This window comes from Saitoella complicata (assembly GCF_001661265.1).
Source record: "Saitoella complicata NRRL Y-17804 unplaced genomic scaffold SAICOscaffold_1, whole genome shotgun sequence".
NCBI lineage: Eukaryota > Fungi > Ascomycota > Saitoellomycetes > Saitoellales > Saitoellaceae > Saitoella > Saitoella complicata.
The window spans coordinates 994,032-1,006,754 of record NW_017566992.1 but is presented as its reverse complement, the minus strand read 5'-3'; the positions used below and the strand labels follow the sequence as shown (position 1 = coordinate 1,006,754).

General features: G+C 52.2%; 6 protein-coding genes and 1 non-coding gene across 7 annotated transcripts; 4 read left to right on the top strand and 3 right to left on the bottom strand.

Moving 5' to 3' along the window:
• Positions 1–11: 11 nt before the first annotated feature.
• SAICODRAFT_4574 (uncharacterized protein) lies at positions 12–4,275 on the bottom strand (the record flags this gene model as incomplete). Its single annotated transcript, XM_019168824.1, has 2 exons — positions 12–3,753; positions 4,217–4,275. 2 exons carry the CDS (start codon positions 4,273–4,275, stop codon positions 12–14), a joined length of 3,801 nt encoding a protein of 1,266 aa, XP_019027506.1.
• On the top strand, positions 3,982–4,054 carry SAICODRAFT_t16. The gene has a single exon. It is a non-coding gene; the product is annotated as a tRNA-Arg (tRNA).
• A 16-nt stretch (positions 4,276–4,291) lies between the features above and the next one.
• Positions 4,292–5,149, top strand: SAICODRAFT_28575 (uncharacterized protein). The gene has a single exon (XM_019167174.1). The coding sequence runs from the start codon at positions 4,469–4,471 to the stop codon at positions 5,045–5,047; it is 579 nt and encodes a 192-aa protein (XP_019027505.1). The 5' UTR covers positions 4,292–4,468; the 3' UTR covers positions 5,048–5,149.
• A 218-nt stretch (positions 5,150–5,367) lies between these two features.
• Positions 5,368–7,850, top strand: SAICODRAFT_4572 (Sec34-domain-containing protein; the record flags this gene model as incomplete). The annotated part of the gene is made up of 2 exons (XM_019168823.1): positions 5,368–5,690; positions 5,741–7,850. 2 exons carry the CDS (start codon positions 5,368–5,370, stop codon positions 7,848–7,850), a joined length of 2,433 nt encoding a protein of 810 aa, XP_019027504.1.
• A 16-nt stretch (positions 7,851–7,866) lies between these two features.
• On the bottom strand, positions 7,867–9,409 carry SAICODRAFT_28573 (glutamyl-tRNA amidotransferase subunit B). Its single transcript, XM_019167173.1, has one exon. It carries the CDS (start codon positions 9,392–9,394, stop codon positions 7,886–7,888), a length of 1,509 nt encoding a protein of 502 aa, XP_019027503.1. The 5' UTR covers positions 9,395–9,409; the 3' UTR covers positions 7,867–7,885.
• A 112-nt stretch (positions 9,410–9,521) lies between these two features.
• Positions 9,522–10,379, top strand: SAICODRAFT_51893 (putative eukaryotic translation initiation factor 3 subunit EifCk; the record flags this gene model as incomplete). Its single annotated transcript, XM_019169102.1, has 3 exons — positions 9,522–9,631; positions 9,693–9,791; positions 9,845–10,379. The coding sequence occupies 3 exons, from the start codon at positions 9,522–9,524 to the stop codon at positions 10,377–10,379; spliced, it is 744 nt and encodes a 247-aa protein (XP_019027502.1).
• A 215-nt stretch (positions 10,380–10,594) lies between these two features.
• SAICODRAFT_63417 (dihydrolipoyl dehydrogenase) lies at positions 10,595–12,257 on the bottom strand (the record flags this gene model as incomplete). The annotated part of the gene is made up of 3 exons (XM_019169987.1): positions 10,595–11,958; positions 12,037–12,100; positions 12,225–12,257. 3 exons carry the CDS (start codon positions 12,255–12,257, stop codon positions 10,595–10,597), a joined length of 1,461 nt encoding a protein of 486 aa, XP_019027501.1.
• Positions 12,258–12,723: the final 466 nt, after the last annotated feature.

Sequence of the window (12,723 nt, the reverse complement as noted above, 5' to 3'; positions counted from 1 at the left end):
TATCGTCCCATCTACTTTTCCAGGTACTTCCCCTCAAGATTCCCCTTCGCAAACTGCGAAGGCACATCAACCCTCTTTCCACTCTTCGGCAGCGTAATATCCTTCGGCTTATTGTCAGCAAACAACGCCTTAAACACCTGCTCGATCACATAACACAACACAAAGTCCGCGGCCATGACGAGGGTAAGTGTCATCTTGAATGCATCCTCGAACTTGACAAGGCGGAGTTTCTCGTTGATTTCGGGGACGAACTCGGTGGCGCAGGAGAAAGCTATGAAGGAGACGGAGAGGAGACCCCAGTACAAAGCCCTGTTCTCACGGATGGACTCGCGGAAGGGACGGCCTTGGTAGTTGACGACGAAGGTGGAGACCTGCTGAGAGAGCTGGATCAAGTAGATAGCACTGTTCAACAAGCTCGGAGAGAACTCGGCCTCGAGATCGACGTTGATCTCCTTCTTCTCATAGGTTCCGACGACGCGGTCGATGTAGATCAGAGAAGCAACGTGAACGGCAAACTGCAACAAGATAGACCCGATGATGTACATGTTGAAAATATTCGGCTGAGGACGCTCCTTGGAAAGCTTCTCGACGGGCTTAGCCTTCGAAATACAGAGGAAGCAGACAGACATCAACATTCCAGAGATAGTAACCTGACCATCACCGAACTTGATACCATCGAGGTAGAGGACAGAGAGGGAGTACGCCGAAATCAAACAGTTAAGCGCCAAGATCTTGTACATCTGAATGGTGGCGACGAGGGTACAACGTCCCTGACGGATGATGTTCGCGATAGCCATGACGTTGGTCAACTTAGACGTGAACGGCGCAGCGACACTAGCATCACCGAGCTTGATCGTAGGCGCGTCGTCTTCCATATCCTCCATAGACTGCATAGCACTGAACATCTTGTTCGCCAACTCAGCGCTCTTCTGTGCCTGCTTTTCCTGCGGGGTCAACTCCCTAGGCGCCTCGACACCGTTGCCCTTGGTGGTCTCGCCCAACTTCTCGAGGGTCTTCTGTGCCATATCCAGAGCCTTCTCCCTATGAGGGTTTTGAGGGCCGGGAGGGTAGAGGTGAGCCAAAGCCGGGGGCACGGGTGGGGGAGGCGCGTTAAACCTAGCAGAGATCGACTTCTGCTTCTCGTAGACTCCCTTCATGCGCTCAGTCTGAGCGTGCTGGGCTATCTTCTTCAAGTCGTCTTCAGTACCGTTGAGGAGCGCAACACCGATGTGGGCCTGCTTGAGGGCTCCGACATCGTTGGTTCCGTCACCTGCCATGAGAGTGTAGTACCCGGCTTCCTTGAGGCTGACAAGGATGAACTCCTTCTGCTTAGGGGAAACACGGGCCCAAACCCAGGTACGCTTGATGAGCTCGATGATGTCCTGACGACCCTCGAACTTTGCCAAAGCAAAGCCGGTAACACAGAGGTCGTAGCTGTTGAGGAGGTTCATATCGAATGCATCCGAAGGCTTCATGGGGATAACGGTAGCCTCGTCGATGGTACGCCATTCGAGCTCGTGAGCACTCGTGGGGTCTTCAGGTGCATCCAAGATCAAGACTTCACGTTCAACAATCTCGACCTCCTTAGCGACGTGCACAGCGGTCAAAGGGTTGTCACCGGTAATCATGACGCAACGGTGACTAGATTCGTTAAGCATTTTAACAGTATCCTTGGCATCATCCTTGAGAGGACAGTGGAAAATCAAGAAACCGGCAAACTCGAGACTGCCCTCAACTTCCTCACGAACCAAGCCGTTAATCTTATCCAGACTCAAATTCTCGCTAGTGTACTTGTAACCCAAGGCCAACACTCTGCTACCCTTGCGGGTAAAGTGCTTGTAGGTATCCTCGTATCCGGCAGGAACATTAACAAGCATCTTGCGAATAGTTTCAGGGGCACCCTTGACGGAGATCAAAGTAGACTTCTTGCCATTGGGAAGGACCAAGGAGGAAATAGTACTCTGCCTCTTCAAGGCACTAGAGAACTGGAAACGACGACGGATGGAGATCTGGGTGCGGGCATGAGCGGAAGTGGAAGCAGGAACCAAAGCACCGTTCTTTCCAAGCGTCCAGTCAAGAGCCTCGAGAGTTGCCTTCTCCATCGGGTCACCCACGATTTCGCCATCCTCGAGCTTAACCAGAGCATGAGCCGTAGCAAGAACCAAAGTAGAAGCATCCGTGGCATCCTTGACCTGAGCCATCTCCTTGGGAGCATCGACCTTGAGTCCGGCAACACCCTCAACGACGAGGTCCTCGGTGGTAAGGGTACCAGTCTTGTCGAAACAGCAAACATCAACACGACCAGCGAAAGGAATGCGGAAAGGCTCGGTACAGTAGATGTAGTACTTGCTCAAAGCAGCCAGGGAAGAGTTCACAGCCATGGACAACTCCATAGGGAGCTCAGGAGGGACAACGGAAGTAACAATGAGAACACAGTCAAGCATCAACTTGCTCTGCTTGCGGTTCTGCTTGACACCCTCCTGCCAGACATACCATGAAGCAGCGATGGCGAAGACCAACAAGAAGAGAATGAAATACAGCGCTTCGGCGTTGTTGGCAGAAACACGCTCCGTGGAGTAGATCATGGTACGAACGAGAGATCCCTGAGACGTCTCGAAACCAGTACGGGTAACAACAGCAAGAGCGCCATTATCAGGGGCACCAGAGATGTCCAAAGCACCGGGAACGTTCTCCTGAGCCTTCGAAACGGACGGAGTAACCTGCAAGACCTTCGTTCCTCCCCAAAGGAAGGCGTTCTTGTCCATACCCTCAAAGTCGATAACTTCATTAGAAGGCCTGAGAGCAATAGACTCCTTGACAAGAGGCGTAGATTCACCAGAAAGCATAGCCTCGTTGACAACAGCAGTACCAGAAATCAAAACCATATCACAGGGAACACCACTGTCATCCTTGGTGCGAACAACAGAAACAAGGTCTCCAGGGATGAGCTCGTCAGTCTTGGTCTCGACCCACTTGTTCTCGCGGCGGACGTAGATATCGTAAGGCTTGATAGACATGGAACGGAACTCATTAAGGGTGCGCTGACGTTGGAAGACGATAGTGCACTCGAAGACAACGAGCATGAACAATGTGAAGAGGGAGTAGTACCAGTACTCATCGAGCAGCCAAAGACCGACACAGAAAAGCTGGAAGACGAAGAAGGGTGCAACAGCGTGCTCCTTGAAGAGCTCCTGGAACGTAGGGATAGGAATGTCGAAACGGTTGAGACCGTACTTGCGCTCCGCATGCTCGAGATCACTCTTGCTCTGCAATCCATGAGACTGCTGGAACGACTTCAACAAAGGCTGTTGATCGATAGGGAAGACGACCTCTCTGAACACCTTCTTGTCGGCGTCAAGAATGAATCGCTTCTTCTGCCAGAGGAAGCTCGTCTCAACATCTTCACCGGGGAACTGCGTGCGAACGAGGTCACACATCTCCGCCTTGCCCTCATTCGGCGCAGGGTATACTAGAATGCTCTTCGCATCCTTCAATGACTTCGCCTTAGTCGCAGTGGTGCGTGCCTTGATCTTGACACTCCAGTGACCACTGAGCCACACCAAACTCTGAAGGGTGATAATGCTGCCGAGAATGACAAAGTTGAGCTCGGGTGACCAGTCACGATTCAAACGGAAATAGATATAGGTTGGGTAAACCGCTAAGAACGGGGTGATGTAGGCATGGGACAACCGTGGAAGCGGATTGTGCAGCGATGCCGACACGATTGACGGCGAATCGACAAGGTTGACCGACCTGAAATAGCATGTTAGCACAGCATATACTACTCGGTCAGAAGCGACTCACATGATGGCGGCTCCCCTCTACTGATTATGTCGAGGTGTGCTTCTGCTGCTTCGATGACTTTGCGGACATGTAGGCGTGGCCACGCGCCTCGACGTCGACGTACGGTTCGGTGTGCGGACTGGGCTGGCAAAAAGGGACAGTTCTTGAATTAAACCAGGAAAGTTCAGCTCATTCAATGACCTGCTGGCCCAATGGTTAAGGCGCTTGACTACGAATCAAGAGATTCCAGGTTCGAGTCCTGGGTGGGTCGTTTTGTTTTTGTAAGGCTTTTCTTTCGGTGCTATCATTTGTTTGGTGTTTGGCAAGACCTCACTTGTCACGCCTTGGAATGACTTCATTCACACAGGACGGGAGCTTGTCGTTGTCGCCAATTGCAACGTGTTGGCAGCATCCGCCTGCAGGATGCTCCTACCGGTACTCGTAGTCGGCCCATGGCCATATAATATTGGCAGCGCGGGCCGCTCCTGGCATGACGACCATACGCTGGACTCAACACGCTTCTGCTTGCTTCACAAGATTCTTCACTGGACCTCAAATCCAAATACTCTGGTTGCCCACGACGTCTCTCACATCTTCAGGATCTTGCCAATCAGTCAATCCACCGATGGTTCTCACGCCTTAGAGGCACGATTCAATTTCTTCGATGCTGCCCATGGTCACGACCATGAACATCACAATCCTAGCAAAGCCTTTTCAAACGATAGCTGATACGATTGTCCATGGCTGTACCTGCTGCAGCGACCTAAACTACCCCGAGAGGTATACACCCCAACCCTCCCGCTCAGTGTCTCCGTATCCTACAGGCGTCCGCAGTACGCAGCCATCATTCAACGCTGCCAATGTTATGAGGCAAATCAACCCCCCGCGCCGTCGTGATACGGATCCAGACTATGAACTACCAGCATATGATTCTTCGGAGTTCAAGCCTTCCGCCTCGGATGAGGAAAGACTGATCGATCACGACCTACGGGCGGTCAGGGAACTGTTACAGAGCAATCACGAGGAATTGATGTTAGCCAATGGAGGTGGGGATGGTTCATTCACTGGAGACGGTGTCATGCTGCCACCACCGGCTTACAAGTTGCCAAGTCGAGCTCCAACTTATAGGAGCATGAGGAACAGCAGTATCAGGAGTATTGCAGGGAGGTATTCGAGGTTAGGACGGGCGGAGGAGCAGGGAACTGCTCAGGAGACTGTTGTTGAGGTTGCTGAAGAGGGATTCGAAGCCCAAGATTTACGATGAGAAAACCATGCGTACAGGAAGCACCTCGTATGACCTACTTAACTCCGGTCCATTGAGGTGATATGCTATGATAAAGCGGTCCTTCCATATGCATCCTCCAACTGCAATAACCACATTTATATGGCGAGTCTAAAATACGCATGGAGCCGACACTGCAATATGCACCAAGAGGTCCTTTTTTGAAACCTCACCCAATTCGCAGACGACAATCAACGGTTTCCCACGCAAATGCCGGTTCATGCAAAATACACGCACCCCACAGTCCACAACTGCCGCAACACAGAAGCGTTGTACGTGCCCAATCGCATTACATCGGCACAATGATGTACGATGAATGGGCATATACGGCCCATGATCAGGCAGAGCAGCCTCTACAAAATGGAGGAGCAGAAGCACTGGTGGAGGAGATTGCTCTACCAGTGCCAGATCTTGTGCGACCGGTGACAGTAGAACCGCCAAGAGCCGACGTCCGAAAGAGAGCCGACACAATCGATACGCACCGTCAATCAATTTCTCTGCTTGATGATGCGCATACACCCGGGTGGATTGAGGAATTGCAGATGGCCGAGGATGATCGTACATTCTCGGAGTGGTTTGAAGGCGTGGAAGACGAGATGGCTCTAGCGGAAGAGGAAGCTTACCGGTCCGTGTCTTTACATCTCTATCAAACCTTCCTACTGACTTGTCTCATAGCGCTTATCGAGCCGAACTATACTCATCGCTCGCGACGTGTCAATCTCTGATCGTTGATGCAACCTCTTCTCTTGATCTCCTCGACTCCATCTCTTTCGGGCTTGATCAAATCAATTCCCGAACATCAACTTTCCAACAACAATGCGAGGCACTGCTTGATTCACAGACACGTCTGATGGACACCGCGGACGCAATTTCAACGAACTTGCAGCCCTTCACCTCGCTCGACTTTTTTATGCGCAAGCTTAATGCGCCCGGTGCCGACTTTGTTACTGCTCCAGACTTTGCGCAGATGTTGGCTGAGCTAGACCAGTCGCTGAGATTCATGGATGATAAGTCTGACTTCCTGGATTCAGGTGCATACAAAGCCCGTCTCAGGCATTGCATGACGCGTGCTATGACCCTTATCCGGGTGTACTTCGTCAACAAGGTGAAGGAGCTGGGGTCTGATGTCCAGAGACAGCTAGCTGCGCCTGGGGTGAGTGATACCACACGGGCTACCCTGGTGTATACGAAGTTTCGCGTGCTTGGACCACACCTCGCTCCTCTGGTGGAGCATATCAGCATTCGTGCCCGAACACACCAGGAGTACAATGCTCTGCTGGGCGAGTGCTTTGACTACTACTTTGGGTTGCGCCGTCAGCTCGTTAATCCCAATGTTACGAAGCGCGTTGCGGAGATCAATGCCGCACACAAGGACCTGGTGAGTTTCGCCAGGAGCGCCATTGGGTACATCAAGACGATTTGTGTAGACGAACGTGTTCTCTTTCGCACATACGCCCGCCGGAACGGGGACGACAGTCTGAAGGCGTATCTCCAAGGCATTTGCGCGGCTATCTTGGAACACTTGAAGCCACGGGCTGCCAAAGAGCAGAGCTTGAATGAATTGTGCGAACTGTGTACGTTCATTCAGTCGCAATATCACCAAGGGCATGAAGGAGAAGAAGTGAATCCGTTTGACATTATCAAAGGAAGCAATCCTGAGTACCAGAACGCTTCGAAAGGACCTGACTTCCACGTTCTGTTCCAACCCGCCCTTGTCGACATTCAACGTCAAATCATCCTGCGCGTCCGTACTGCTATTTCGAAAGGTATTCAAAACTATACGCCCACTGACGCTGATCTCGATTACCCGAACAACCTGGTCAACACAAACAGCTCCGCTAGTGTCCTGCTCACGCCAAGCACCCCGATGCCGAAAACACCGAAGATTGTCGAATGGGATTACGCGAGGAGCCCGGATTTGGGAGATGAGTCGAGGTATTATCTCGATACGGGAAGTTTCGTACAGGGCTGGTATCCCACGATGAGGAACGCTATTGCACTCTTGTCGAGAACCCATGGAATACTGAGTTCACGATACTTTGACAACCTTGCCCACGAGATCGTTCGTGCGTGCATCACCTCCTTGGTTAAGGCCTTCACCCTCATCTCGACGAAGCACTCTCCGATCGATGGGCATCTCTTCCTCATTAAGCATCTCCTTATTTTGAAGGACCAAGTCTCCGCTTTCGACATCAACGCGTACACGGAGCCGGAACCTGCGGAGTATGTTGGTTTGGCTGGTGCAGTCTCTGAAATCTTCTCGACCGGAGCAAGTCTGCTCTCCCCTGGTATTTTCAGACGAATCACCGGGGTCGGAACAGATGACGGTACGAACAAACCCGACACCCGTACAGAGCTTGATGAGAGGTTGCGTAAGGCTGTCAATGGATTGACGGACTTTTGTACGACAGCATTGACAGCACCTCTGTCTTCTTCTAGTCCACCTGCAGTGCAGTTGAGCGAGTTCAGGGTTAAGGCTCAGAGTGAAGTCCCTACATACGAAGACAAATTCAACAAATACTTGGAAGATGAACGGACCACGGCGATCTTGTTGGGTGCTATTCAAGACGGAATCAGCGAAGCGTACGAGAAGTACTATCAAAACCGTGTTCGAGACGGGAAGGCAGGGAGCAGGGAGGAGGATGTATGGGACGCAGCTCAGATGCTGGACTGGCTGGATGGGATCATGGCACATCAAAGAACATCATACATTGAGGGAGATGAGAAGATGAGGGCAGGGTCACTAGGTGACACGAGCCTGTCTGCATTGGGCATCAATACGTGAAGCCCTACAGTTGATTCAAGACCAAAGATGCTATCTTACTCGATCTTTGACAGTCCAAATCGCTCATTCAACATCTTCTCAATCTCGTCTGCCTTCGCCTTACCGCGTGTTTCACTCATAACCTGTCCAAGCAAGAACTTGATCACTTTCACCTCTCCGTTTCGTACTTGTTCCACTTGCTTTGGATAGTTCTCCAAGACTTTATCCACAATACCTGCTAATGCTCCAGCGTCCGACAATGCCCCCAATCCATATGCTTCGATAATCTCTGCCACATCACGACGATCACCACCGACCATGTGCTCAACGATCTGTTTTCCTGCGGTACCGGTGATGTCTCCCTTCTCCACTGCACTCACCAGGTCACCAATCTGCTGTACCGTCACAGGGTTCTCCTGAACGGAAATTTCTGCAACGCGCAACTGTCCAAATAACTCGTGAACAATCCAGTTAGCGGTTGTCTTTCCCTTCTTCTTTGATTTTGCCTTTGCTGCTATTTCTCGAGCTGTTTCATAGTACTCCACTGCTCCTGCCTCTGCCATCAATGCCCGTGCATCCTTCAGTGGAAGGGAGTGAGGTGGCGCAAGAAGTCTATCCAGCCGTGCATCCGGAAGTTCAGGTTGCGTAGCGAAAGCTTTGGAAACAAAATCCTTCCCTATCAGTAATGGCGGCAAATCTGGATCCGGCATGTATCGATAATCCACACTTCCCTCTTTCCCACGCAGTCGAAATGTCTCGCCTTTGAGTTGATTGAAACCTCGTGTCTCATTCGCAACCTCTTTACCAGACTCCAGGAGCTTGATCTGCCGCTTTGCTTCTGCTTCGACTGCCGCTACCACTGCTTTCACACTTGCCATGTTCTTGATCTCGCAGCGACGTTTCGGGCCGACGACACGTTCGTTTTCGCCTTCACGTGCTACAGAGACATTCACGTCACATCTCATACCCCCTTCTTCCATATCCGCGTCAGACGCTCCAACTGCACGGATCAAAGTCTGAATTTTCTTGAGTGCGGCACCCGCAGCCGCAGCGGAATTCATCGAAGGTGTTGTGACAATTTCAATCAGCGGCGATCCAGTGCGGTTCAGGTCGACCAATGTTTTCGGTGGTGTCGTGGGGAGGTATGTCGTTTTGCCAGTATCCTGCTCCAATTGCACCTGCTTGATCCCAACCTCGACTTCCTCCTCCTCAATACCATCTCTCTTCATAAGCCGCAACTTTCCGTCAACTGCAAATGGTCGATAATGTTGTGTGATCTGGTATCCTACAGGCTGATCTGGGTAGAAATAGTGTTTCCGATCCCACGTACTCTTACTGTTGACAGTGCAGTTGAACGCCAACGCAGCACGGACGCCGAGTAATACTGCATGTGGGTTGAGTCTAGGTTGTGTGCCGGGGATTGCTGCATCAAAGAGATCGACAGCGGTGTTTGGGATGGCTGCAAAGACAATGCGGGCCGGGGAGAAGAGTTTGCGGGGACTGCTGATACGGGCGTGAATCTCGAGGCCTACGGTGGTTTTCCATTGCCCAGACGATGGCGACATTCCTGGTGTTTGGCGGTGAGCGAACGGTCCCGTTGTACGACGCTGCATGTGCCTGGGACGTGCATCAGCTCGAAAGTTACCTCGACGACGTGCGGCAGAAGGTAACCTCCAAATATTCTAGCAAACAATGCCTTCCAGAACACAGGCCGACTCTATCGCTGCTCATGCCCCAGGCCTCGCAGAGCGCCCCGAGTGCCGTTCTGACTTGATCCAGTCTCTAGTCGACGGTGTTGACCGGTACGCGATCCGTGAAGACCGAGCGAGACACGTGCGAGAGTACTGACGGATTGTGGTGCAGTTACAACCCTGACAATGTGACCGTCTTTGAGGATTACCTTGCACAACAATGCCAGGATGGCACCTATGACTGCTTGGCCAACCTCGCCCTCTTGAAGCTGTACGTTTGTCCTTCCCACTCAGATGAACAGGCACTGACATTGGCCTCTATAGCTACCAATTCAACCCCCACCTCTTCAAGGACGAGCAATGTACCAACGCCCTCGTCAAGTCCCTGGCCGCCTTCCCGCAACCCGACTTCTCCCTCCACCTCCACCTCCTCCCCCCCCACGTCCTCGTCTTCACCTCCACCGACTCCCTCTCCGAGGCCGTCCAAAAACTCCAGGCACTCAATGCTGCCCTCTCATCCGCATCATACGCCAAGTTCTGGGAGATCTACAACTCTGACGACCTCTACGCAGACCTCGTCGCTGACTGTGCCGGCTTCGAGGCGGCGATTAGGAGGGGTGTTGCGAGGACCACTGCGCAGGCTTCGAGGGTGGTTAGCAAGAGTGTCTTGGGGTCATGGACGAATTTGAAGGGTGATGAGTTGGAGAACTGGGCTAAGGAGGTTTGTGGGTGGACCGTTGAGGGTGAGGAGGTTAAGATTCCGGTGAACAAGGACAATGAGGCGAAGCCGACGGTTGCGATGGAGAACATCAAGCTTGAGCAGTTGCAGCGCTTGATTAGGCACTCTGCTGAGATGTAAGTGCATTTGGATACCTAGAATTTTCGACAAAATATCATTTCGTTCTGCATAGCCTCTGCGATGACGATGAAACATTAGTCTATGTCATAATGTAATGTACATATGTACACGTTCATATTATCGGGTAACTATCGCTAACTCTTACAGCAAACCAAAAAGCCCAAGCAAAAACAAGAAAGGCGGGGAATCAAACTAATGCCATCTTGTTTTCATCTTTAGAAGTGGATGGCCTTGCCGTAGGTAGCCATGGCAGCCTCCTTGAACGCCTCAGAAAGGGTAGGGTGAGCGTGACAAGTCTTGGCAATGTCCTCGGAGCTAGCACCGTACTCAATAGCCAACACAGCCTCAGCAATCATCTCACCAGCGTTGGGTCCCATGATGTGGACACCCAAAACGCGGTCAGTCTCCTTATCCGAGATGAACTTTACCATACCCTCAGCATCCTGGTTGGTCTTGGCACGGGAATTGGCGGAGAAGGGGAAGGTACCCACGTTGTAGGGCCTTCCGGACTCCTTCACCTGCTGCTCGTTCTGTCCAACCCAGGCGACTTCGGGGTGGGTGTAGATAACGGAAGGAATGGCGTTGTAGTTGACGTGTCCATGACCAGCGTGGATGTACTCAACAGCGGCGATACCCTCCTCCTCGGCCTTGTGGGCCAACATAGCACCGAAGGTAACGTCACCGATACAACGGATGTGGGGAACCTTGGTGCGGTACTCGGAGTCGACGATGACGCGACCACGGTTGTCGAGCTCGATACCGACGTTCTCAAGACCGAGACCAGTGGTGTAAGGACGACGACCGATAGCGACGAGGACGACATCAGCCTCGAGAGTCTCGGGCTTGCCACCCTTGGCGGCATCGACGTCGAGCTTGACGACTTCACCGTCAACAGCACCCTTGACGACCTTGGTGTTAAGCTTGAACTTCAAACCCTGCTTCGTCAAGGTCTTCTGGAAAGCCTTGGCGAGCTCAGCATCCATACCGGCACCGACGGCGCCCATGTACTCGACAACGGTGACCTCAGCACCGAGACGGTGCCATACGGAACCCAACTCCAAACCGATAACACCAGCACCGATAACGATCATCTTCTTAGGGACAGCCTTCAAGTCCAAAGCACCAGTGGACGACACGATGCGCTTCTCGTCGAACTCCAATCCGGGGAAGGGGGTAGCCTCGGAACCAGTAGCGATAATAACGTTCTTGGCCTTGACAGTAGCGTCCTTCTCACCCTCGAGACCCTTGACGTCGATGGTGTGCTCATCGACGAACTGACCGGATCCCTTGTAGTAGGTGACGCCGTTCTTCTTGAAGAGGTACTCGATACCCTTGGTAAGGGAGGAGACGGAGGTGTCCTTGGCCTTGAGCATGTTGTCGAGGTTGAGCTTGACCTCGCCGACGTCGATACCGCGGCCTTTGGTGTCGTGGAGAATAGTGTGGTAGATATGCGAGTTGTTCAACATGGCTTTTGAGGGGATACATCCGACGTTCAAACAGGTTCCACCGAGAGCACCGCGCTTCTCGATACATGCGGTCTTCAAACCGAGCTGGGCAGCCTTGATAGCGGCGACGTAACCTGTAGAGATAACAATTGTTAATACCGTGTATATGCCGGATCACTTGATCCGTCTCGAAGTGGCAAAGGTCAACGAACCTCCAGGGCCACCACCGATAACAACGACATCGTGCTCCTCAGCAGCCTCAGACGCGTAGAAACGCTGGCAGAGAGGACTTAATCTTGAGGACTTGGCGGCAGAACGGAGGGTGTGTGCCGACTATTTCATCGCAACAACGTCAGCAGGCTGATCCAGGAGAAGCGGGAGAACGCAAGGGATGACAAACCTGGCGGAGGGATTGTGATGCGAGAGAAAACATGACTGTATCTTTGTGCCCTTTTTAGCAGGCGAGCTGTTCTATTTGTTCGGGACGGTCGTCGCTGGAGCGCAGGCGATTCTGTTGAGGTACCTGACTGCACCTCGTACATGCCGATCGCCCGTTTGTGCCCGAGAACGTAATTTATGTTTGAGTAATAACTGAACTAGGGGAGTTGGAAATGCAACCAGAATAGAGTAAAGAAAGACTGAGTGTATCTCGTCGACCCGACTCGGCACCCGAGTCACGAGATCCTCAACTGCCGAGGAAGCACAGCCCCCGATGTTCGACGAGAGACCCTCGGAAGAAAGCGCGACAGACACGATAAAGGACTGAAAGGCGATCCATAATGAAGAGTAGTAGCCCAGAAGCAACGAGAACTGCCGACTCTCACGTGTATATCGCAAGCAGAGTTTATCCGTGGGCATAGCGGTAGTCTTAGATCGTGCCTAGGTACGCCATCTCCAAC